At 46.4% G+C, this 24847-nt stretch overlaps 4 protein-coding genes and 1 long non-coding RNA gene across 8 annotated transcripts; 3 read left to right on the top strand and 2 right to left on the bottom strand.

The window, feature by feature from the left end:
* Window positions 1-181: 181 nt before the first annotated feature.
* f7i (coagulation factor VIIi) lies at window positions 182-3274 on the top strand. Its single transcript, XM_026301342.2, has 8 exons — window positions 182-370; window positions 601-764; window positions 864-888; window positions 974-1087; window positions 1251-1388; window positions 2032-2147; window positions 2303-2423; window positions 2506-3274. Exons 1-8 carry the CDS (start codon window positions 310-312, stop codon window positions 3150-3152), a joined length of 1386 nt encoding a protein of 461 aa, XP_026157127.1. The 5' UTR covers window positions 182-309; the 3' UTR covers window positions 3153-3274.
* On the bottom strand, window positions 3001-5338 carry LOC113127115 (uncharacterized). Its single transcript, XR_003295379.1, has 4 exons — window positions 5215-5338; window positions 4525-4695; window positions 3797-3977; window positions 3001-3131 (listed from the first exon to the last, which is right to left on the bottom strand). It is a non-coding gene; the product is annotated as an uncharacterized LOC113127115 (long non-coding RNA).
* On the top strand, window positions 4730-9321 carry f10 (coagulation factor X). Of its 3 annotated transcripts, XM_026301335.2 has the most exons (10): window positions 4738-4837; window positions 5152-5335; window positions 5834-5997; window positions 6276-6300; window positions 6506-6619; window positions 6810-6941; window positions 7167-7438; window positions 7665-7782; window positions 7875-8062; window positions 8429-9320. In XM_026301335.2, the coding sequence occupies exons 2-10, from the start codon at window positions 5275-5277 to the stop codon at window positions 8849-8851; spliced, it is 1497 nt and encodes a 498-aa protein (XP_026157120.1). In that variant the 5' UTR covers window positions 4738-4837; window positions 5152-5274; the 3' UTR covers window positions 8852-9320. The 3 variants fall into 3 exon arrangements, with proteins under 3 accessions (XP_026157118.1, XP_026157119.1, XP_026157120.1); XM_026301333.2 differs by having other exon boundaries at window positions 4730-5335; window positions 8429-9321; XM_026301334.2 differs by having other exon boundaries at window positions 4734-5335; window positions 5837-5997.
* Window positions 9322-10083: 762 nt separating this feature from the next.
* On the top strand, window positions 10084-14259 carry prozb (protein Z, vitamin K-dependent plasma glycoprotein b). Its single transcript, XM_026301336.1, has 8 exons — window positions 10084-10559; window positions 11285-11448; window positions 11597-11621; window positions 11885-12055; window positions 12221-12352; window positions 12433-12512; window positions 12715-12853; window positions 13105-14259. The coding sequence occupies exons 1-8, from the start codon at window positions 10466-10468 to the stop codon at window positions 13974-13976; spliced, it is 1677 nt and encodes a 558-aa protein (XP_026157121.1). The 5' UTR covers window positions 10084-10465; the 3' UTR covers window positions 13977-14259.
* Window positions 14260-14605: 346 nt separating this feature from the next.
* On the bottom strand, window positions 14606-18688 carry pcid2 (PCI domain containing 2). 2 transcript variants are annotated; one of them, XM_026301352.1, is made up of 15 exons: window positions 18449-18688; window positions 18135-18181; window positions 17963-18052; window positions 17768-17841; window positions 17405-17470; window positions 17274-17315; window positions 17119-17173; window positions 16902-17005; window positions 16560-16635; window positions 15920-16061; window positions 15740-15840; window positions 15515-15588; window positions 15292-15417; window positions 14886-15009; window positions 14609-14792 (listed from the first exon to the last, which is right to left on the bottom strand). In XM_026301352.1, exons 2-15 carry the CDS (start codon window positions 18168-18170, stop codon window positions 14703-14705), a joined length of 1200 nt encoding a protein of 399 aa, XP_026157137.1. In that variant the 5' UTR covers window positions 18171-18181; window positions 18449-18688; the 3' UTR covers window positions 14609-14702. The 2 variants fall into 2 exon arrangements, with proteins under 2 accessions (XP_026157138.1, XP_026157137.1); XM_026301353.1 differs by lacking the exons at window positions 18135-18181; window positions 18449-18688 and having other exon boundaries at window positions 14606-14792; window positions 17274-17313; window positions 17963-18046.
* Window positions 18689-24847: the final 6159 nt, after the last annotated feature.

Genomic DNA, 24847 nt, shown 5'->3' with positions numbered 1-24847 from the left:
GATGTGGAGTTTCCCTGCAGAGCATTTTCTGTCTGATAAGGCTCAGTTTCACTTTGATTCATTAATAAATAACTGCAGGCCTGACTGAGCGAGACAGGTCTGAACCACATTCTGACTTAAACTGAACCCCTTTATAAACGGAGCCTTATCAGAACCATTTCAGAGGAGTGACCTCCTCTGGTGTGTTTACTGACTTGACTAAAAATGTGTTTTTTGGTGTCAGAGGCTCTGTGGGCATGGAGTAAAAAAGCTCCACCTTCTAAAATACTCTTGGACCTTGTTTTACTGGGTCACTGAACTCTGGCCGACATGCTGCTGAAGAGCTGCTGCACCGTCTGGATTCTGCTGCTGGGCTTCACGGCTGCTGCAGGTTTACTTTAATTCTTTTTGCTCAGATAATCCACAAACCCTTCCTAACCCTGCCGGTGATTTACAGAGTAAAGGTAAAATCGGTAAAATCCGGACTGGGTCTTTCTGGTAAATGAACGTAGCTACAGTGGGAGAAATGTCTGCACCACCTCATTGTGTTTCCTCGGGGCATTAGAGGAATCAGAGCAGCCACAAACTGGCACCAAACAAATGCTCGTTCATTTGATTCAGTTTTTGTAGAGAAGCACGAGGCCAACACGGTGCTGCAAAGATGGCGGCGAGCGAACACTGGCTTCCTGGAGGAGCTCAAACAAGGAAACCTGGAGAGGGAATGCATCGAGGAGATCTGCGACTACGAGGAGGCTCGGGAGGTCTTTGAAAATGACGACAAGACGGTAAGCCGGTCTCATTTTAACACAAACTTCCTGCACTATGCTCTTCATCGCCTACAGAATCACAGAACCACTGATAAATACTGATGTTCCTTCCCTCAGAGGCAGTTCTGGCTGACCTACCCATGTAAGTACCATTCACAGCCTGGCTGTTTATTATCCCAGACCTTTATGGACTGAGTTTGTCATTTATTTGTTCATGTTTTCGTCAGACCGTGACCCCTGTTTGGTCAACCCCTGTCAAAACAACGGGACATGTGTCTACGTGGGGACGGCGTACGAGTGTCAGTGTCCTGAGGGATACGAAGGCCGATACTGTCAGACAGGTACAGAATTGTTTTAGTTATCCTATTAATTATTTTTATTTTGACAAATCAGAATCTTCCAGTGTTTTGGAGGATTTTCCGCAACAGTCGAATTAACTGTATGTGAATGTAACGACCTAATTTATTGCATCTGAACAAACAAGTGTTGTTGTGTTGTCCTCAGAGTTTGAGGATTCCCTGAAGTGTCTGTACCAGAACGGATACTGTGACCATTTCTGCGACGGCTCCGGAGAAAGACGCAAATGTTCCTGCGCCGCCGGATACGGACTGGGAGAGGACGGACGACAGTGTGTGGCTCAGGGTACAAACACCACAAACTACTGCTTCTAGGTCCACGGTCACATTTATGACCGAGTCTGGGCAAACCCTGTGCAAGGAAACCCTGCATCGCCCTCAGAAACAAACACTACACAGCGTTGCCAGGTCAGACAAGAACCCACACAATAAGAATAAATGGGAAGCTTAGAAACAGCAGGAATATGAATGAAGGTCTGCAGGTAGAAGGGCCATGTTTTTCTGACTTCAGGTTGTAGATGTTTATGATTTGAGGACATCGGAGATAATCTCAGACAAACAGTCGTCCAGGGAATAACAACACATCAGATTTTACCAGTCACAAAGTCACAAGGAAAAGTTGTCCAACCTGGCAACACTGACACTGCATCAAAAACTAACACTGATCTGATTATTGTTTATACAGCGATCAATAATTTCTATAACCTTAACCCAAGGTGACAAATATTCAGTGTTATCTCCTGCATCAGTTTTAGCATCTTTACCTAAAAATCAGGTTTTGATTATTAGAACTGCTGCTGATTAATTCACGTTCCCATAACTAACCGATCAATCGACGTTTTGGACTCGGAGCGGCTGCCGGTCGAACCAATGGTCCCTTCACAGACGGCGTCAGGAAAAATAAGGTGACGTGTTGTTGTGTGTTACAGTGGAGTTCCCGTGTGGTCGTCTGGCCCCACAGGAAACAGGCCTGAACCAGAGTGACGTGGTTCTGCTCCGGACAGTGGGAGCCAACCAGTGTCCCAGAGGACAGTGTCCCTGGCAGGTAAACGCTGCAGATGGACCCAGCTTCTTATTCCTACACAAGCTGTTCACAAATTAGCCCCCGACACGTCTCTGAAACAAGAATTGGGCCAAAACCTTCAGTTTCACTCAGCATGTAACGGCCCCCAATAAACCATAGACCTGTCTGTTGATCAGGTTCTGCTGCAGCTGAACGGGACCAGTCACTGTGGAGGAGTTCTGATCTACCCGGACTGGGTCGTCACTGCAGCGCACTGCGTCCACGGCCACAGCGCCCAGTATCTCACCGTGGTGGCAGGTCCCGGCTCCGTACCACTGTCAAATTCTGTTCTATAAAGTGTGGTTCTGTCTGAAACTGACGGTTTGGTTTGCGTCCCCAGGGGAACACCACTTGGACATGGAGGAGGGAACAGAACAGTACATACCTGTTTCCATGGTGATCGTCCATCAACGCTACGTCCCAGCGACAGGTGACAGCGACGTCGCCGTGGTGCAGCTGAGCCGAAACGTCACGTTGAACCGCCACGTCGTCCCCGTGTGCCTGCCCACCAGAAACTTCGCAGAGCGGGAACTCCTGCCGATCCGTTACCACACCGTGTCCGGCTGGGGCCGGAGGACCAGCGGCGGCAACACTCAGACGGCTGGCGCCCCACCTGGCGCTCCCATCTCCCCCATCCTCCGCAAGATGCTGGTCCCCATCATCCAGAACCACTTGTGCTCCCAGAGGGCCAAGTTCAACATCACCGGCAACATGCTGTGTGCCGGATACCTGGAGGGGAGCCAGCAGAGTTGCCGCGGTGACGACGGCAGCCCGCTGGTCACGCTTTATGGCTCCACCCACTTCCTTACAGGTGTGGTCGGCTGGGGGCGGGGCTGTTCACACCCCGGGTATTATGGGGTGTATGCCAACATGGCCAACTTTGTGGACTGGGTGGAGGAAGCCATTAAACACCCGCCCACCATGACGGCAGCCAATCAGAACGCTGCAGAGACGCCTGCTGACCTGCTGCAACAGAAAGTCGTTTAAGAAAAGATGATTGTTAGAAAATAATTCAGGATTTCAAGGTTTTTAATTCAAACTGTTTTATTCTACTATGAAACATGAACATGCTTTAATTTCCCACCTTCCCCCAGGGGTTCTGGTTTGGCTCTGATGTAAAAAATAAAAGCTTTGCCTCTGCTGACGTCAGTGTTTGGCTGTAACGTTGAGAAAATTTCTGATGCATAGTTTTGGTGTTAATGTCAAATATCAGATCTTATACCAGTGTGTTCTGAAGAAAAACAAACAGTTCTCATGGATGCAGAAACCAGCAGGCAGGTAAATCCTCAGAACACACACCTGTGAGAAATGATGTAACTTCCAGCAACTGGACCTTCAGAAACAAGAATCTGACCCAAAGGAATGTGTTTAATGAAGCTTCAGTTTTTCCTGTGTATCATCAAGCACAATCTGAGACCTTTTAAACTATAACATGCTTAACTAACAACCTTCTCCTGTTTACAACAGCTGGATTTTTGGTTTTTAAAATAAAAACAGAACCATTTTCTGGTGAGTAGCTGAGATTTACTGCGTCGCCCGTGTGTCATGAACGCGGCATGAGGACACAGGTGAAGCCAATAAAGGATCAAACCGAGTCCCTGGTACTTCATTAGATAGTTAATGCTGCTGACCTTCTCACTCGAGCCTCCTGGAGTCCAACGTGGTGAAAACAGCATCTTGTTCATTGGCACCGGCTCAAGTTTCTGCCGCTGATCACAGAAACAACAGGGACCACACAGACCAGGTGACACCCAGCACAGGTGTTTGTTCTTCTTCACACTGCTCCACAGAGCTCAGTGCTGCCTCTGCTGTCTGGGAAGATCAACAGCAGTAAATTAGTGCAGGACATGAATGTGAATTCTGAGCTGGTCTGGAGGAAAACACAGTAAAAACACTTCAACAAGCCACAAACTGAAACCACAAAACTTTGATGGACGAGGTCAGAAAGTAAAAACAAACAACAAAGAAGGTTCATTTTAAATCAGATTAAAAATCCTCCAACATTGAACGAAGTCAAGGATATTATTAATAAAAGCTAAATACCACCGGCTGCTAATTTCAATCAAAACATCTAAATTTGATCATTTATCATTATTATTATTATTGACACTGTGGAACATTATGAAACTCCTGCATTTTTCTCTACGTTTCCCATTAACATTATTACTCCTATTGATAATGTTTTTATATTTATCACCTATCACTTTATTCAACCATTAATCCTACAGTTCTGTGGTTTTTAATATTCCTGGTTCTGTTTTCAGAAGCAGCAGCTGATCCTGACCAGGGTTTACTGTAAAGCTCCCTCCTCCTCCTCCTCGCCCTTCCTGTTCCTTCCCGCAACTGTACCAGCACGTACGAGGACCAGCAGGTTTCTGATGCAAAACATCTGGAACGCCCTTTACACTGATCTGCTGTTCCATCTGACACAAGCTGCATCATCTGCTTCACACTCCGGCTCTTACGGGAATATGTGTTCCCATGTGTTTCCCAGAATTCAGTCTGGCGGACACTGCTTGCCCCAGTAGATCTGAGAACATAAACACACGTACGACAGGAAGGTGTAGAAAACAAACGTCTCTTTGTCAGACGCAGCCGTTGAGGAGCAAAAACAACATTGACTAAGAAAAGACCATGAAACTGAGCTTCATTCCTTTTCTCCCCACTGCACAGTAAGAACCTAACCCAGTATTTACAGTAATCTGGTTTGGTATCAGGGGTCTGTTCCTTTCCCTCATTTCCTAAAAACCTCTGCTGTTTAGTTGTGAGAACATTTATAGAAAAGAGGCTGAAGCTTTTTGGTTTGAGTCACAGAGAAAGTGAAGAACAAAAGTAGGAAAGTTCAGAAACAGACGTCAACAACAGCGAACTGGACGTTTCAGCTATGACTCTTATCAGGGGAGACGAACATGTGAGAACTCAGTGTCTGAAACGCTGCAGATTAAACCGTGTCGACACTCCTTCCTCCCCCTCTCTCTCCATTCAGGTCAATGCCCGCTCTACCACCCCTCCTCTCTCCCTCCCTGTCTCCACATTCAGGCTGCGTTACCTCCGCTCAGCACACCGAGTTTCTTCCAGCCGAAAATCACCACCACCTCCATCCGGGGCCATGTTTTGGTTTCAGCGCCTGTCCCTGGGCCTCGTGCTGCTGCACCTCGCCGCCGCTCACGGTACGTTGGCCAAATCCAGCCTGATCTTTGAGAAAGAGCGAAAAAGAAGAACATGGAGGGAAAGTATATGTGTATATTTGTGTGTTTCTGGGGAGGAGGAGGAGGGGGGGGGGAGTGCTCACCGGAGGCTGGTGACCCTCGACCCCGTCCTGTTGTGTGTGTTTAGTATGTTGTGTGTAATGTCAACATGGCAGCAGCACTAACACCGAGTCATGATTGACAGTTTCTTTCACCTGATTGGACAGACAAACCACTTGCTGTCTTAGTGCTGCAACCAACAATTATTCTCATTATTGATCGACCGTTTTAACACTGAAAAATGGCTGTCACAGCCTCCAGCTGGAACATCTGGAACATCTGGTTCATCTGTTTTATTGGACCAGCAGTTCAAACTCTAAATTTACTACTCTCCTCATGTTTGAGAGGCTGCAGCCGACACATATCTGCTCCTTCTGCTGGGAAAATGACTTATTATTTAGCACTGTCTCTGTCTCCCAGCAGTCTTCCTGGACGACAAGGCGGCCAGTCAGGTTCTGACCCGTCGCAGACGAGCCAACACTTTTTTAGAGGAGCTGAAAAAAGGCAACATGGAGAGGGAGTGTATGGAGGAGCGCTGCAGCTGGGAGGAGGCGCGAGAAATCTTCGAAGACAAAGAGAAAACTGTACTAACCTTCTGCACGTTCACACCAGAACTAAACCCAGTGTTCCACTAGAGCTGAGACTAATTTAGATCCACAAGCTTAAATCCATCACACGCCAACAATTGCACGGGGAGCTTCTTTACTGACAGACACAGACTCAGGAAACTCAACAGAATATTTTTCAATCAATCACGTCAGCATTTCATGTTTTGTGTCCAAACACTCAGAATCTGTAGTTTAACATCACTGAGATCCATTACTGAGACATACTGATGAGATTTTAATTCTCTTCTTTTCAGGACGAATTTTGGGTCAAATATATCGGTAAGGCACCATCTGGTTTTTGGAAATTTGTTGGGGTGATGTAAGAAAAAGCAAAAGAAGAAAAAGAATCAGTAAAACCAGATTTAAAGAGCTGTAACAAAGGGGCAGAACAGACCGTGACACATTAAGCTTCATGCATGTAAACCAGGTTTTGTGGCTAAAGGTCATCAAGGCGTCTCTGACTGAACCTGCTCCGTGTCTGCAGATGGCGACGCCTGCGAGTCGATGCCCTGTGCACATGGAGGAGTTTGCAAGGACGGGGTCGGCAGCTACACCTGCTACTGCCAGGCTGGGTACCAGGGCTTCAACTGTGAAATCGGTACAGACCCAGAAACATGAGCCTCTCCCTGAAAACATGACCGTCTTGTAGGTTTAGCTCAGTTTGGGGATGCGGTTGGGGTGCCCCCAAAGACCGTCCTGCAAAGGGTTTGGCATCGACCTGTCCTGACACGTACCTCAAATCCCACATTGTTTCTCCGCAGCCTTGACAGTGTCCTCTGTGTCTGCAGTTATCCCTGAGCTCTGCGAGTCCAAAAACGGCGGCTGTGAACATTTCTGCAACGTGGTCCGAGGAACCGTTGAGTGTTCCTGCGCTGACGGATACTTCCTGGCCTCAGATTACAAATCCTGCAACTCAAACCGTAAGAGAGGGGCTGGAGTCAGGTTCCTGTCAACCTCACAGCTCAAACCTTGAATGAGGCATAAAATATAGAGAATAATAATATAAATTCAAAATCTCCACCTGTATACCAGAAATGTCTAATGTCCAAGTGGCCTAGCTCTGTTTGCAGATTAGCTGGTTCTTTAAACGATGAATCCTTTCGTGTACAAACCTTGACCTCTAACCTTCACACAAACTCTTGCAGAGACCTTCAAATGTGGCAGCATCATCAGCACAGACACCCGGACTGTTTTCATATACGAGCGGCACAACACAACCACGGGGAACACGATCCGGTCGAACCTAACGGACCTCAACACCAACTCCACCAAGAACACGGGCAACCTTCCTGGGAACAGCAGCAAGAGCGAGACCGTGCAGAAATACGTCTTCGAGGAACAGCTCCACTCTGAAATGGCAAAGTTTACCCGCATCGTGGGCGGAGAGGACTGCCCACCTGGAGAATGTCCATGGCAGGTGGAGGCACTTTGTTCTTCTTAAACAACAACATGAGCTTTTGATTTTACTGCAGTAACCAGTTAAAGTAAGGAGCGATGTAGATGGGCTTTTCTTGGACACACCGGGGCACCTGCACCTTTTCAGGAGTCCATCACTGCCTCTGTGAGGACCATCTGGAGAGATCCAGAGTAGCACAGTAACAGAGGCAGTAGAAGTAACAGCTTCCTGTTTTCTGTATTTGCAGGCTCTCCTCCTGAATGAGGACGACCAGGGTTTCTGCGGAGGCACCATCCTCAACGAATACATCATCCTGACCGCCGCCCACTGCATGAACCAGTCGCGCTACATCTACGTCAAGCTCGGTACAAACGTTTCTACCCAGGAGCACTGATTTGTGTTTAAGCGCTAAGTCACAGTGACAGTTTGGTCAAATATTTGTCGTTTTGTGCATCAGGGGAGTTTGACACGTCGGTGAATCAGGGCAATGAAGCTACGCACCACGTGGAAACTATTATCACCCACAACAAGTACAGGCCGGACACCTACCACAACGACATCGCACTCATCAAACTGACCAAGCCCATCAAGTTCACCAGGTTCATCCTGCCGGCCTGCATGCCTGAGCAAGACTTTGCTGAAAAGGTGAACATCCAGACCAGTTGGTCAGCTTTTCTTACCATGTACCAAACCTCTAAGTCCATCAGTTGAACAAACGCCCTGTGGGGTCGCCCTGTGGGGTCGCCCTGTGGGGTCGCCCTGTGGGGTCGCCCTGTGGGGTCGCCCTGTGGGGTCGCCCTGTGGGGTCACACTGTGGGGTCACACTGTGGGGTCACACTGTGGGGTCACACTGTGGGGTCACACTGTGGGGTCACACTGGTTCCCATCTTTAAGCTAAGATAATTATCTAACAAACACACAGATTATCATCCTGTTCCCACCATGGTCAACTGTTAGGACACCACAGGAGAAAACACTCCGCTCTGTCAAATCTCTCACCTCCTCCCGCAGGTCTTGATGCGGCAGCAGGAAGGCATGGTCAGTGGTTTCGGTCGTGTCGGCGAGGGGCGGCAGACCTCCACCATCTTGCAGCGCCTCACCGTGCCCTACGTGGACCGGCTCACCTGCATGGAATCCACTCAGCTGCGAATCTCCACCCGCATGTTCTGTGCCGGATACCACTCGATTTCCAAGGACGCCTGCCAAGGGGACAGTGGCGGGCCGCACGTCACGCGTTACCGCAACACCTACTTCGTCACCGGCATCGTGAGCTGGGGCGAAGGCTGCGCACGCAGAGGCAAGTACGGCGTCTACACCCAGGTGTCCAAGTACATCCGCTGGATCCACGACGGCATCGAGAGGCTGACGGCCAAAGACAAGGGCGGGAAGCGGGTGAAGAGGCACCACAGCGCCATCAAGAGGCTGCACCTGTAAGACAGAGGTCACCTGAGTCTGAGTCGCTGATGTCCCAGAGAACAACTCGGGGGTCTTGTATAATCATTTAAATGTTGTAGTTGAGACGGACAGTCACAGAACGTGTGACAGCTCGACACCATTAACCTGTTACCACTTTTCTTCAAGCTGTTCTGAGCTGAAAGCACATCTGACATATTATCACCTCCCTGTATAAAACAGTCGTGTCTGACATGTTGATAATTTCTCCTCCTCTTCCCGCAGGAACTGATTTTTGTCTATTTGAGAGAGAAGAAGAAGAAGAGTATGAACAAAACAACAAATGTATTTTTCTAGTAAATGTAGAGCGATTCCATGAAAACACAAAGATGTACAGAACCAATGAACTTGGATCAGTAGAATAAAAACAGGATGTCAACACAATATGGAGCTGGAGGAACTAAAAACCATTTGAATTTGTGTAAACAAAACAAAATGTCTGTGTACTTTTTTTTTTTTTTTTTTTTATAAATCGGTCAGTGCCAGAAACTTTGGAGCTGAAACCCAATAAATAATCTTCCAACAGCCTGATGTGTGACATTCATGTAATTAAAACGAAAAGATTTTTATTTTAATGTTTCATATCGACTTCTGACCTTGTGATTGTAGAAAGTAAACTTTTTACATTTTGGTGACCACTAATGTTTTTATTCCTACTTTTCATTTTTAAGGTTTAGTGTCAATTTGAGCCTTAATTTATTACTTCAGTGATTTCTCTTCCAAAAAAGTCCAACAACCTTTGGTTCCAGCCCCTAAAACATGAGGATTCCCTGTTTTTGTAATGACTGTAAACTGAGACCTTTGGCTTTGGACTGACGTTTGACTAAACAGAACCCTGAACGCATCACGATGGGCTGGAAATGAAGCCTGGCGTGTAAAGAAAAGCCAGAGGCCTTGGCTTTGATTCAGTCAAACTAATATTATTTGGACACTGGGGACATTTTTGTGTTTTATGACTTTTGGCTCCTTAAACCCTGAAAACTCTTCCAGAACAATTGAATCTCTAACAGCAGCAGTTTTTATATGATCTAAATTATTATTATTTATCTGGACCCTGACAAACCTCCAGCATTTTCAATGATTAATCCTCAAGTGAAATCAAACCTGGTGAGGTTTGCTGCTTGTTTGTGTGTTTGAGGACAGAGAGCACAGGCCAGAGTCCACTGCACAAACAGACTGTTTACTGACAGCAGCCGCTGCTTTTAACTCTTTAACACTTACATGCAGATGTGACGTGCTCAGATCAAAATTTGACTCCAGTGAAACGAGGAACGTCGTGAAAGAACAGATTTATTATGAACGTGTGCCATCGCAGCACAGCTTTGCCTGCTGATCTAACAGATTTTTCACTTTTATTTTTGATGAAATTCTACTGGAGTTCGGTTGTTCACACACTTTCTAAATCTGCTTTGATCAGCGTAACAAGTTACAGAAAATAAAACGACGGTCAATATTTAAGGAGATTTCCCACCTTGCTGCTTGTACAATGAGACTAGTGAGTCAAGGGTGAGTCAGGGGTGTGTGTGTGTGCGTGCGTGTGTGTGTGTGTGTGTTTGTGTGTGTGTGTGTGTGTGTGACTGCAGTGAAGTCAGTGTCATGGCGGTCAGCATCATGTCGGCTTGTTGTCGAGCGTCTGTTCTGTGTCTTTACCTCCTCGCCTGCTCCCTTCAGGTCCTCAGCCAAGGAGAAGGTAAGACAGACCTGTGACCTTCGACCTCTGGCAGTTTACTGTCATCGTGCTGAAACAGACATTTGCTGGTTAGAAAACAGATCAATCATTCTGGAAACGCTGGTTAAATTAGAAACGTAAAGTTTTCTGCGTGTGCAGTCAAAGTCTTTACCCAGTGAACTCAGGATGTCGCAGTTATGACTTTCAGCGTCATGATAACGATGAATCTGAGGCTACATGACATGTTATTGATCGATTGATTAGTATGAATCCAAAAGTTCTGGCTGCACGACGACATAATTCAGCATCAAACTTAACTCCCTGGATAAACAGCCAACAAACGATAACATGTGATTATTATTCTATATTCTCAGTAGGCTGCGTATATATGCACCAACACCAAACACATTTTTACTGTTTACGTTTTGGTTTCTGATTTTCACTGTTTCTATGTTTCTGTGCTATTAATTCTGATAATGGTCAAATCACATGTTGAAGCTTTGATACTGAACTGTAGTATTGTAGATGGATTATGGTTGTTCTGAATATATTTAAGACATTCAAACAACAAATAGTAAGACTCACTTTATACAGAGGTTCTGGTCCTGGCCCCTCTGACCTCTCGGGCCCGAGGCTGTTTGGGCCTGTAATCCGACCATGAGGACCTACTAGGACTAGGTTTATCGAAGACGTCCTGGGCGCAGGCAGGCGACCAATGTAAAAGGATGCATTTTGTTTCTCGTCAGTGTTTCGTCGAGCTCCACAGGCCAACAGCGTGCTGCTCAGGTCCAGACGGGCCAACATGTTCCTGCTGGAGGAGATCCTGAAGGGGAACCTGGAGAGGGAGTGCTACGAGGAGCTGTGCAACTTCGAGGAGGCCCGAGAGTATTTTGAAGACAACGAGAAGACGGTCAGACACAGATAAGACGACATTTGGCAAACATGATTTAGTCTTTGTGAGCAGGCCGAATTCCTCTCAGCTGGACTCTTGACACTAAAATGTTTCTGGAGAAACAGGAAAGTGGTTCTGGTTTTAACTTGTGTCTTTGTGTCGACAGATCGCCTTCTGGACGGTTTACTACGGTGAGTCTTCATCAGCCTCAACATGTTCTGAACTACTGACAGAAAAACACAGAAACTGTCAAACTCTAATGTCACAATAGTGAAATAAAGACAATACAAGGACTCGTCCTAATCCTGACACAGATAATCATTGAATATTCACCATTTATTTAATAACTAATGTGCAATTTACAAAACCAAGAACTTCAAACTTTCTGACATACTTGTGAATTTTCAGTTTTTAATTCACCACATCATTAACTTAATGGTTTTCCACTGACCAGACGGGGACCAGTGTCAGCCCAACCCCTGCCTCCACGGGGGGAACTGCACCGACAAGGTGGGGGGGTTCCACTGCTCCTGCCACGCCCCCCGCCGCGGACCAGTCTGTGAACTGGGAGCACCAGCACAAAGTAGAAAACAACTACCCTCTGCACAACATACGGAAATACCAGGTCAGGCCCCGCCTACTCAGGAGTCATAATGATTTATTTATATATACAGAATTTATTCAGGCTGCTTTGATAACAGGCTTTTTAATCACATTCGTGAGTAACTGAAGTCCAGAATTTGATTTTAAGATTCAGTCTCTGGTGTCTGGTTTTTGATGTGTGTTTCAGAAATTGCCGAGTGCCCGACTGAAGGCCCGAAAGCGTGTCACCAGCTGTGCACGGTGTCCCACCACTCGTTCACCTGCTCCTGCATGTCAGGCTTCAAGCTGCAAAGCGACAAACGCACCTGTTCACCTGAAGGTCAGACTCCACCCACCGCCACCAAACAGCACGTTTACACAGCTCAGACCGCTGGTTTAATGACCCCTTTGTGTCCTCAGTGGAGTTTGCATGTGGACGACTTCCCAGCAAGTTCAACACCACGGCATCGATGTGTCGCCATGGAAACTGCCCCTGGCAGGTAAGAGCCTCTCAGCCAACTTCGGATAGAGCTGTCTGCGAACCTGCTGCACAGATGTGAACCCTGAGGATGAACCCTCTGTAGAGTGGGGGACATTCACGAAGGTTTCACGTTGTGTTAAACATGAATGATACGCCAACGAAACCAGAACCCAAATGTTACAGAAACCAGGCGGAGCTGTTGGTTTGTTTTTTACCTGCAGGTGACCCTGCAGAACAGCAGAGGGGTGGAGCTGTGTGGAGGAGTGGTGCTAGGGCGACGCTCTGTCCTGACCGCTGCCACCTGCCTCCTCCTCGACTCAGGACCCGACCTCAGACCCTCCAACTTCCTCGTGGTCACTGGTATCAGACTCCATCAACCAAACACTTACATTTTAAGACAGTTCATCTCCAGATTCCACTGTTCTTGAATTTTTTCTTTTACTATAAAATTATTTTAGTTATTTTTAATGACTTAAATCATCCAGTAAAAGCAGCAGTGACAAAATATAGATTCTGAAGTTAATTAATTATTTGGGTAGACTTTTACTTTGAAGTTTGAGAGAGCTCTTGAACCAAAGGACATTATTTTGAAGTATTGTCTCGTCTCCTAGGCAACAAGCTAACAGTTCCTGTCCAGGCTCTGATGGTTCACGACCGCTTCCGTGCAGATCACCATGACAACAACCTCGCACTTCTCCAGCTGGCCAGCCCCTTGCCCTTTGGCCCCGCCCTCATCCACATCTGCCTGCCCACCAAGGATTTCAGCGAAAACATCCTGATGCATTCTGGGAGGACGGGCGTTGTCGAGGAGCAGGGGGGGAGACCCAACCAGGACCTGGTCTACATGATGCTGGACGAGTGTCGCAGCCAGGTGAACGTCTCACACCCGCTCAGCAACAAAATGTTCTGCATGAGGAGGCAAAGTGGAGGCCGGAGGAGCCCAAATGGGCCGACAGGGAACCACAGTGACTCTGGGGAGAGAACAAACAGACCGCTAGGGAGGAGACATGGACCCGTGAGGAACAATTACCGAGCCCTAAGTCCAAGTGGTCGTGTAGGGAAACAAAACGGAGCCCAGACAACGCTGAGCAAACCTTCAGAGAACCAAAATGGCACCCAGGGAAGGCCCAATGGACCTACAGTCATCCAGAACCAAACCCACAACAATGACACTGGAGCAGAAAATCACAACAGCAGCATTTCTAAGATTCAGAATGAAGGGCCCCTAAAAGCCAGCGGGTTGAGGTCAGAGGTCAGGGTCAGGAGATGTGGCGGTCTGTTGGTGGGGTCACCTGTTGCCACGGAGGAGCAGGGCACAGCGTTTCTCACCGGGCTGATGATATTATCGTCTCCAGAATGCAATGGCAGCAGCAGCCTGGTGTTCATCAAACTGTCCCGTTACCTGAACTGGATCAAACCGAGGCTGGAGGCAACCGAGGCCCAGGTGATGCCCCAGGTCAGACAGTATCCTGAGATTCACTGACAGACCTACAGCAACATCTCTAGAACTCCTTAGGAAAAGGAAAGCACCAAGACATTTCACTGAAATTACTAATACTAATCACGTTCCTTCTGCTGTTTCATCAGCTCAGTTCACCTGTGACGTACAAATGGTTCCAACCCTCCTGCTAGTTTTAATGTATTAATGTCATAACGTCCCCACATGCATTGCTTACTATATTTCTACTGGTCCCTTTGAACCACAAGTCAATTTCTCATGTTTAAAAACTATTTTCACAATCACATTAAACAACTGTCTCTATTTACCAAATGTTTGGCCCTGAATATTTTGTTCTAATATAAAACATGATTGGTTCATTATTTCTCCAGTGGAGAACATAATACTGACTGTAGATCAGTTTGTGTGTGTTTCAAATCATGAAGCATCAAACTGCTAAACCTCATGCGTGATGTCAAAACTAACAAAAAGAAAAAGCAACTTTAACTTTCTTTACTGGCTTTGACACAAAGAACTAAACGGTTCAGGCTATCTGTAAAATAAGGACTCCAATACCCACAATGCACAGTCCAAAGCCTGCAGGGAACACAGATGGATCAAACATGGTTACTTCAGTGATCAGTCGGGTACACTCTGTACAAACCAGCATCTGTTTTATTCAGCTTTTTTACAGAACACTTAAAAAATAAAAAATAAAAAAAATTTACAGGAGGGTGAAAAGTTCCAGGAGGGAATTGTGGGTAATGTAGTCTAGGAGATTGAGGAGAGGGGAGGGAATGGATTCTGTTTACTGACCACGAGCTTCTGGTGCTGATGGGATATGTAACCTTTGATATGACCCTGAAACAACAGATGAAGAAGAGCTGGGTGTTGGTCCGTGTTGTATTTTAAAATCCAGGTAGGACTGGAGAGAGAGTGTGTGTGTGTCCTCACCATGTAGATGAGGTTGGCCAGAATACACTGCACCTCATCGATGTCCACGTCTTCCACCTGCATCATCCTCAGAGCCACCAGGAAGGCATCCAGAGGCAGCTGGTGGGTCCTCAGCAGCAGGTACCTGCACACACAGAGTCAGCTCGGGTCAACATGTGTCCACAATCGTGTTTTTCTGCTGTCACTGCAGGGCAGCATGAGACTGACAGTCTTGGAATCAGCTCTGACAAGGTAAGAAGCTTTTTCTGTCCAAAATCTGTTTCCTCACAGTCACAGCTGTTTCACCTGTTTGTTTCAGTAGCTTTGTACTTGTGGGAAACACTGGAGGGTGAAGTGGAACAGCAAAAACGGTTCAGGCTATCTAAAGGTTCTGTTTGGGCTGTAACTACGGCGTAGGTGCACTCACACTTTCTTGAAGAGGTTCCTGTAGGTGATGATCTTGAGCTTCTCCAGGATGAGGAAGATGCCACAGCGGATGAAGAAGGTCTCGTGTTTGGACAAAGCCTCGTTCAGCAGCAGCAGGTTCCCCTCACTGAAAAGAAAAAACAAAAACAGTTGCTCATCTGAGATCACCTGTCAGTGTGATGTCACTTCCTGTGTTGTCATCGTCCCCCCCAGCCCCAACCTACCTCACCCCTTTGGTGACGTCAGAAAACTGCATCAGGTCGTATTTCCTCAGAAGCTGATGAGTCGGCATGTGGCCCTGAAACAGCAGCAATAACCTGCAGTCATACTGGGAACACCTACATCTCTCCCATGATGCATCAGTGCTGAGCAGTGAAATATGGAGTTTTACTCAAACTAGATATAAACTGGATTAAACTGGTTAAACCGGCTCTAAACTGGTTTCTAACCAGCAGCATCTTGACAGGCAGCAGGTAGATGAGAATCATCCTCTTGTTCTTCTGGCTGGAGCGATGACAGTGGTGGAAGGCGTAAGACAGAAACTCCTCCGCTGCAGAAACAAAGCACACCACATTCGTAGCTGTTTGGGCAGAAGACGTATCAGCGAAGAAGTACTGCAGTAGTTGTACCTAGTTTGAAGTCGCTGTCGAACATGCCTTTGCGGCCGACGTAGTATTTGTAGGTGACCTTCTGAGCAGGACTGTAGTCGTTCTTCAGGTTGGAGCTGTCGATGGCTCGGATCAAAGGCTTACACAGGTGCAGCTTGTTGATCTGATCCATCACAAGATCAATGTGATTAAACCTTTGTCCTGACAGAGACCACAATAATCTGAGAAGCTTCTGATCTCGTTAACTTTACATCGTTTCTTTAAATCTCACATTTTGTGACCGACAGATGTTTCAGCTCATTTAGCTCCTACTCAAGCACAAACAGCCCATGAAGAAGAAAAGGCCTCGTTTACAGTCAGCAAGCAGGCTGCAAGAATTTCTCTTCTGTGTTTAAACAGGCGTCTAAACTCCATAGACGTGATAAACATGAAGCTGTGCACCTGTGTCATCTTTCCCCTTCTCCTCCCTCCCGATGAATTAAACCTGTTTGGTCCCTGATATAACAGCTTTTCCACACAGATCCATTTTCTACCTCCACACCAACAACCAGCCAGTGGTCTCAGGTCAGGCTTTTCAGTCCAGACACCCAGAACAGAGGAACTACCTCAGATTTACTCAGCTGACAATCAATCTCCATCAATAATGAGCAGTGATTCAGACCTTGAAGTAGATCTTGAAGAGCTGGTTGCTCAGAAACATCATCCCCCACTTCTTTGAGTCCTCGATCCCAGCACGGCTGCAAACATGAAAAATGATGTGACAATAAGACCTTCCTGTTTCCTACAACACAAGAGCTGCACAGGAATATCCAACTATGCCCCGCCCACTGCTGATTACCTGGATCAGGTGTGTTCAGCCAATCAGAAGCCAGAAGATACCACCTCAAATGAGGGTGGAAGGGGGAGACAATGAACTGGTATCTTCCATTCAGGTGTTCAGCAGTGGGGTGCACAGTGTGTGTGTGTGTGTGTGTGTGTGTGTGTGTGTTTTCTGTGCACTGACTTGTCACTGGCACAAACTCTGAAGCAGCTCATCAGCTGCTCTGCTGCCTTCTCCAGCATCTCCCCCGGCTGACCTTTGCCCTTCTTCTGCAGCTGCTGCTCCGCCTGAACACACACAAACATGTTTTTAGAAAAACTGAACTTTGAGTTTGTTTTGTTTCATAAAAAAGGGAGTTGACATATTTTGTGGTTTGCACAAAAATCAAGATGATTCTTACGTTGTTGGCAAATATCCTGAGATCCAGCGTGACAGCGAACATCACTGGCAGAGCCCTGAAACACAAGCCAACAGTGAGGAGTCACGGTGCGTTCACTGGCTGCGTGTTTACACCAGCTTCACTCGCATGTCGGACCGCTGTTTTTCTGCACTCACCAGTTTTCCTCTTTATGTGACTGGAACGCCCTTAGGAAGGATGTGACAGGTCAAGGAGCAGGACTGACTGATTACTGACTGTTGATTGACTGTTGACTACTACTTTGGTTTGTTTTCATCGTGAAGGATATTGAACGACAAGCGTCTGGAACTTGTAGGCTTCAACAAAGTCGTGATTGGCCACAGCATAGGTACACCTGCAACACAGGTTAGGGTTACTATGGTTACCTGCAGCAGCTTGAGGTGTGGTTTCTATGAGCTGGTGATGCCATGGAGAAGCACAATGAAGCCAAGAAATTCAAAATGCAAACAAAAATGAACACATGACAAATGTCCCATCAAGAGCTTCTCTGCAAACAAGGTTCTGAATTTGAAAGGCTGAAGTTACAATCGAGTCCACGCCTGCCCCCGATGATCAGTCCAACACAGGGGTTCCTAATAAACCGACTGGGTCCGACACAAAAAGTGGGTTTTCATCAGAACAATCCTCCTACCTGAGATGAGCTGCAACCATCTCATCGTACGGCGGCTCCAGAACCTGCTGACACTTTTCTTCCGGACTGGCCAGCTGAAAGAAAACACACACACACACACACACACACACACACACACACACACACACACAGGTAAAGCGGTACCGTAACAACCCTAAGCTCTGTGTTTTTTTACCGTAAGCAGCGGGACCTCACCTGGAGCCGCGGGTTGGCGACGTGCGGGTGTTTGAAGGAGAGCAGCTCGGCGCAGAACGAACCCTCGTGGTTGTCGATGGCCTCGTAAATCTGCAGGTGAATCGATGGTTAATGTGCAGGTGAGAAAGTTAGCAGGTGTTTTCAAAATAAAGGCCCGGAAGCCAGAACTCACCTGCTGCAGGTACTGGTTGATAGTGATGTGAGCCATGACTGTCACACCTGGAACACACAGAACCAAAGGAACTCTCATGTTCCAAAGCCAAGCCAGAGAATAAAGCAGCAACAGGCGGATCAGTGCATCAACAAAACAGCCAAAGATTATTGATCCCATCGATTCGATATTTATCATGTGAAATAAACAGAAACACATCTCAAAACTACCCAGCTGCCTCCCGTCACAGATAAAACCTTTAAATTCAGCGACTTCACAACAACCCGAGACCAGAGCTGAGCTAACCATGCTAGCTAGCTAGCATCGGAACTTACCCGCGTTAAGTCACAATGTTCCGACGTCAAACAGGAAGAGTCGGTCCAATACACATTAAACAGCAAAACAAACCGAGTCACAGGTTCATAACACTCGAACTGACGCTGTTAATCCAAAGAATCACAACCGAGCTGCTTTCAACTGAGGGAGCCATGCGCGGTGCTACTTTAAATAACATCCGGGGCAGAGAGGTCAGGTTCCGGTTGTGTTTCAAAATAAGAGCTCGCAGATTTGAGAAGAACGAACCTTCCGTTTTTTTTTGTTTTTTTTTTTACAAAAATACACGTTTAATTAGAACCGAACCTGCATCCTCACACACCTGGGACAGTCGTCCACGCGCCTGAGAGATTTGGTTTTATTTATTCCTTTCTGTTTTTGCTTTGTGTGGCAGCAGGGGTTGTAGCTAGTGGTGGGCAAGTGACGCCTCATGAAGCACTGAGGCTTTCCTGACAATTGTGCCGAAAAAGATTCAAAGCTTCAGTGACGGTGACATCTGGTGGACAACTGAAGCCATAGCAACCTCTAAAGAGCACGACTGAAGCACTGGCACTGTTTCAATCCCATGACAGCAATAAAAGTTCAGACCTCTTGAGGTCAAAATGATCCCAAACTTTAGAACGTCGCTTATTGGTGGGGCTCGCCATGAAACTTGCCAAAATACTCTCACTCTCCAAATCCTGAAGCAGAATGATGCATCTTATATAGCTGGTATGGCACCAAACCACTCACATCTGTCAAACCTGTCAAGCTGTCATTGGCTCAGAATGCATTGAAACACCATGAACCAAATAAATGCATGTCATTGTATTAAAATCACAACACGATGTCACACTAAGCAGGATTTCGCAGACAGTCCAAAAATGAAATACAGCATGAGTTTCCGAACATACAGGTCTGTAGGTCTTTCTGGGTTTTTGAGCCACAAGGAGTCCAGAGTCGCGTGGCTCTTTAGTTCGTAGGTGTAAGTAGATACCCCCGTCCTACAGGTCGCCAGATCCGAGTCTTGCTTAGGCATCTGTTTTTATTCGCGAGCACATGAGAAGGTTTTATAGAAAAGTGTTTTATTATTATGTAGGTTTAACATGTAACCTGGTCCACTGGTCCGTCCATGGTCTGAGTGGCACGGACCACAATACTAGCTATATTACACTTTTATATGATACACATGTCATTCTGCGTCAGACTTGCCCTGCAATACAAGAAATGAACATAAAAACAACGTAAACAGTTGATCAAATGTCAAAGGATTTTATTATGTTGAAATAAAAGTCACTATATATCCAGATTTACACACAGATTTGCAGACAGAGAGTGACTGCTTCTGGACAGTCAGCTTTTTAATTTAAATATGTAAAAACAGAACATGCTCTAATAATTTACAAAATTAGAAAAACATGGCACTGGAGGAAGTCAAGCTTCTATGTAACAAATTATGTTATCTGTTTGTATTGTCATCTGTAGTGAGAGCAGGGAGCAGGTGGAGGCAAATCTAGAGAGGTGGAGGTTTGCTCTGGAAAGGAGAGGAATGAAGGTCAGCCGCAGTAAAACAGAGTACATGTGTGCAAATGAGAGGGACTCAAGTAGAACGATGAGGTTACAGGGAGTAGAGGTGAAGAAGGTGGAGGATTTTAAGGACCTAGGGTCAACAGTCCAGAGCAACAGAGAGTGTGGAAAAGAAGTGAAGAGACGTGTGCAAGCAGGTTGGAACGGGTGGAGGAAAGTGTCAGGTGTGATGTGTGACAAAAGAGTGTCAGCAAGAATGAAAGGAAAGGTGGACAAGACAGTGGTGAGACCAGCAATGTTGTCTGGTTTAGAGACAGTGGACCTGAGACAAAGACAGGAGGCAGAGCTGGAGGTAGCAGAGCTGAAGATGTTGAGGTTCTCTCTGGGAGTGACGAGGATGGATAGGATCAGGAATGAGGACATCAGAGGGACAGCTCATGTTAGATGGTTTGGAGAAAAAGCCAGGGAAGCCAGATTGAGATGGTTTGGACATGTTCAGAGGAGGGACAGTGAATACATTGGTAAAAGGATGCTGAGGTTAGAGCTGCCAGGAAGGAGGCCTAGAGGAAGACCAAAGAGGAGGTTCTTGGATGTAGTGAAGGAGGACATGAGGATAGTTGGTGTGGGTGAGGAGGATACAGAGGATAGGGTTAAATGGAGGCAGATGATTGGCTGTGGAGACCCCTGAAGGGAGCAGCCGAAAGGAGAAGAAGATTTGTATAAACTACTCACTGTTTAGACCAGCTTCCATGCTGACACACATGCCTGTATAACTCAGCTCACAGAGTAAACACAGCCCTCTACAGTCTCTGCATGTACTTCCTGTACCTGTGCACCAAACGTTGAGTGTGAAGCAGGATCATCAGGTAAAAATATAGACATAAAGATACACAATATCCAGTGTAGTGTGTACTGTTCAGAATGTATAGCGTGAATTATTTATATTTTTTACATTTATATTATATTATATTTATAATTATGAAACAAAAATATGCACTTTTTTATTCTTAATACATTTATTATCATCCGAACCAGCTGCACTACCTTTTAGCCTACAATGATTTTGAAATGACTTCAGTCCATCATTAAACCATCCACATTACAACTTTCGTCATGTAACAATCAATCAATCAATCAAAAGGGGGAAAGCATGTGAAGATACTGTGTAATATAGCTAGTGTTGTGGTCCGAGCCACTCAGACCATGGACGGACCAGACAGGCCACACCGCCGCGACACAGACCAGTGGACCAGGTTACATGTTAAACCTACATAATAATAAAACACTTTTCTATCAAACCTTCTCATGTGCTCGCGAATAAAAGCAGATGCCGAATCAAGACTCGATCTCATGACTTCTTGGACTGGGGGGTTTCAACTTACACCAACAAGCTAAAGAGCCACACAACCTTAAACGGGATAGTCTCTCTCCTTGTGGTTCACATACAACGCGACAGGAGTCGAAAAACAAGTTAAATAAATAAATAGATGGATTAAGATAAAAGAAAAAACCCAGAAAGACTTTCCGAACATACAGACCTGTATGTTCGGAAAGTCATGCTGTATTTTATTTTTGGACTGTCTGCAAAATCCTGCTTAGTGTGACATCGGTTGTGATTTTAATACAATGACATGCATTTATATAGATGCACGGACCTCAAATCCTTGAGCGAGACCGGACACCTGGCAGGCACGGACCACACAAGCCACAGAACAGCGCCCCTAGAGGCAGCTCCTGTAATGGCTCGTGCCACCGACAGGACAGGCCACACTTTTGGCTACAACCCCTGCTGACTCAGACCACGGACGGACCAGACAGGCCACACCGCCGCGACACAGACCAGTGGACCAGGTTACATGTTAAACCTACATAATAATAAAACACTTTTCTATCAAACCTTCTCATGTGCTCGCGAATAAAAACAGATGCCTAAGCAAGACTCGATCTTGTGACCTTTTGGAGTGGGGGTATCGACTTACAATGCGATAGGATTTGAAAAACAAGTTAAATTACTAAATAAATAATAAATACATTAAGATTAAAGAAAAAAACCCAGAGAGACTTTCCGAAGATACTGTGTCGCGGCGGTTACGCCATGTTACCCCATAATAAAACACTTTTCTACAATACCTTCTCATGTGCTCGCGAATAAAAACAGATACCTAAGCAAGATTCGGTCTAACCCTAAACCTAACCCCCCACAACCCTAACCCTAACCCTAACCCTAACCCCCCACAACCCTAACCCTAAACCTAACCCTAACGCCCCCCCATTAACCTTAACCCTAACCCTAACCCTGCACATTAACACTGTGAGCCATTCACTCAAACACCCAAAGGTCTTCCTTCGTAGAGGCCTTGAGCCTTCAGTCTGGCTGTAAGTCTTCAAATTTTCTGTCTAATGACAAGTAGTCAAAGTAGTCAAGTCAAGTAGTCAAAAAGCGGAATATTAACGAGAAGAGCTGTGTATTATTCATTCAGGCTTTTGCACCATCACCAACCATGCCATCAGCCCCCATTGATGATCTTGTAAGCAGTTTCAGCTCCAAAGTTATGATTGTTATTGCTTCCATTGCCCCAGTTAAGACCAAGGTAGTCAGCAAGAAAAAAGTCACCTTGGAGAAATACCACAGTGGTTACAATTCAGAAAAGAATATGCAGACAGGCAGAACGCAAGTGGCGAAAAACCAAACTCCAGGTTCATTTCGACTTGTACAAAGAGAGTCTTCACAACTATAACCAAAAATTAAAAAATGCAAGGCAATCATTTTTCTCAGAGGTTATCAATAGAAACACACACATTGTTTTCTGTTGTAGACAGACTCACAAATCCAGCAGCCTCTGTTCCCTCTGAACTGCTGTCCAAAAAGTCATCAGGAGATGGGGACATCGTGTTGTGATTTTAATACAATGGCATGCATTTATATAGATGCCACAACTACCAGGACCACACATACCATGGCACGGACCTCAAAACCTTGAGCGAGAACAGACACCTGGCAGGCACGGACCAGACAGGCCACACTGTTGCCACTCAGAGCCCTAGAGGCGGCTCCTGTAATGGCTCGTGCCAACGACAGGCCACACACAGGCCACAGAACAACGCCCCTAGAGGCGGCTCCTGTAATGGCTCGTGCCACCGACAGGCCACACACAGGCCACAGAACAGCGCCCCTAGAGGCGGCTCCTGTAATGGCTCGTGCCACCGACAGGCCACACACAGGCCACAGAACAGCGCCCCTAGAGGCGGCTCCTGTAATGGCTCGTGCCACCGACAGGCCACACACAGGCCACAGAACAGCGCCCCTAGAGGCGGCTCCTGTAATGGCTCGTGCCACCGACAGGCCACACACAGGCCACAGAACAGCGCCCCTAGAGGCGGCTCCTGAAATAGCTCGTGCCACCGACAGGCCACCCACAGGCCACAGAACAGCGCCCCTAGAGGCGGCTCCTGTAATGGCTCGTGCCACCGACAGGCCACACACAGGCCACAGAACAGCGCCCCTAGAGGCGGCTCCTGAAATAGCTCGTGCCACCAACAGGCCACACACAGGCCACAGAACAGCGCCCCTAGAGGCGGCTCCTGTAATGGCTCGTGCCACCGACAGGCCACACAGGCCACACTTTTGGTTACAACCCCCTCTCTTGTGTGGTGCCCTTTTAAAAGTACAGCAAATTTGGTAAAGATTTGAACCTAGAGCTTCAGGAATCCAGGGCTGCTCATTAAGAACATGAGCCACACTAATATCTCCCTTAATAGAGGCCTGTTTTGCTATTAGCCTTTAAAATGCGTCGACTTGGTAGGGAATAGAACCCTTGACCTCAAAACTCAAAAACAGTGTTCCAAAAGCCTGAGTTATTTGGTTAGAGGAGAACCTGGTTTTGTTTGATTCTTTCTTTTTTTCTTCTGTGTGTTGGCCTTTTAAAACTAAAACAAATTTGGCAAAGATTTGAGCTGGGATTTTCAGGAGTCCAGGAATGCACATTAATACTGTGAGCCACTCACTCAAACACCCAATGACCTTCCTTCGTAGAGGCCTTGAGCCTTCAGTTTGGCTGTAAGCCTTCAAATTTTCTGTCTAATGAGAATGAAAAGATGGAAAGAAAATATTTAGAAAAAAACCGTACAGCAAACTGCAACCCCATGTACTCAACTGGGTCTTTGCTGCTTCTTCATCGGTGGAAATTCAGAAAGTCCCACGTTAAAATGTACGTGAAACATTGACAGATGATCTTTGTGATCGCGATACACCGTCCAAAAAGTCATGCAATGATTTTGCAGCTTTTTTCAGACAAAATATCAAAGATAAGACAAACTATCTCTAGCTGCAGTCCAAGGAACATGACAATATCACCTGTGCCTCCTTGTTCTCCAGTGAATCTAGAACATTTTGCTCTCCTTGATCACAGAGCTCTGGCAGAACTGCTTCTACAATTAAAATCTACATCATGCTGCCTTGATAGTTTGCCAACAAATTTTTTTAAAGATGTTTCTAACAGCTTAGCTCCACTAGTCAGTAGCAGTTGTGGCCTAATGGATAGGGAGTCAGACTTATAACTTGGAAATTGCAGGTTTGAGTCTGGCGCAGAGTAAACAACCACCCCCCCGTCCACCTTCAATACCACAACTGAGGTGAGGCCCAACTGCTCCCCGTGTGCGTGTGTGTCCTTGGGAATGGGTTAAAATGCAGAGCACGAATTCCAAGTATGGGTCACCATAATTCACCAGTTAAGTCACTTTAACTTTTCAAACCCAGCTCGAACTTCAGCCGCTTTATACTCACAAACACCGAAGACACTATGAGCTGATTCATAAACACTTAAAACTCCAAAGTGGATTTGAAAAGATTTTATTGTCCACAGCTTCATGCACAGTGAGTGATTGACAGGTTACAG

Source organism: Mastacembelus armatus, chromosome 2, assembly GCF_900324485.2.
Source record: "Mastacembelus armatus chromosome 2, fMasArm1.2, whole genome shotgun sequence".
NCBI lineage: Eukaryota > Metazoa > Chordata > Actinopteri > Synbranchiformes > Mastacembelidae > Mastacembelus > Mastacembelus armatus.
The sequence above is the reverse complement of the archived record's forward strand: the minus strand, read 5'-3'. Positions and strand labels throughout refer to the sequence as shown.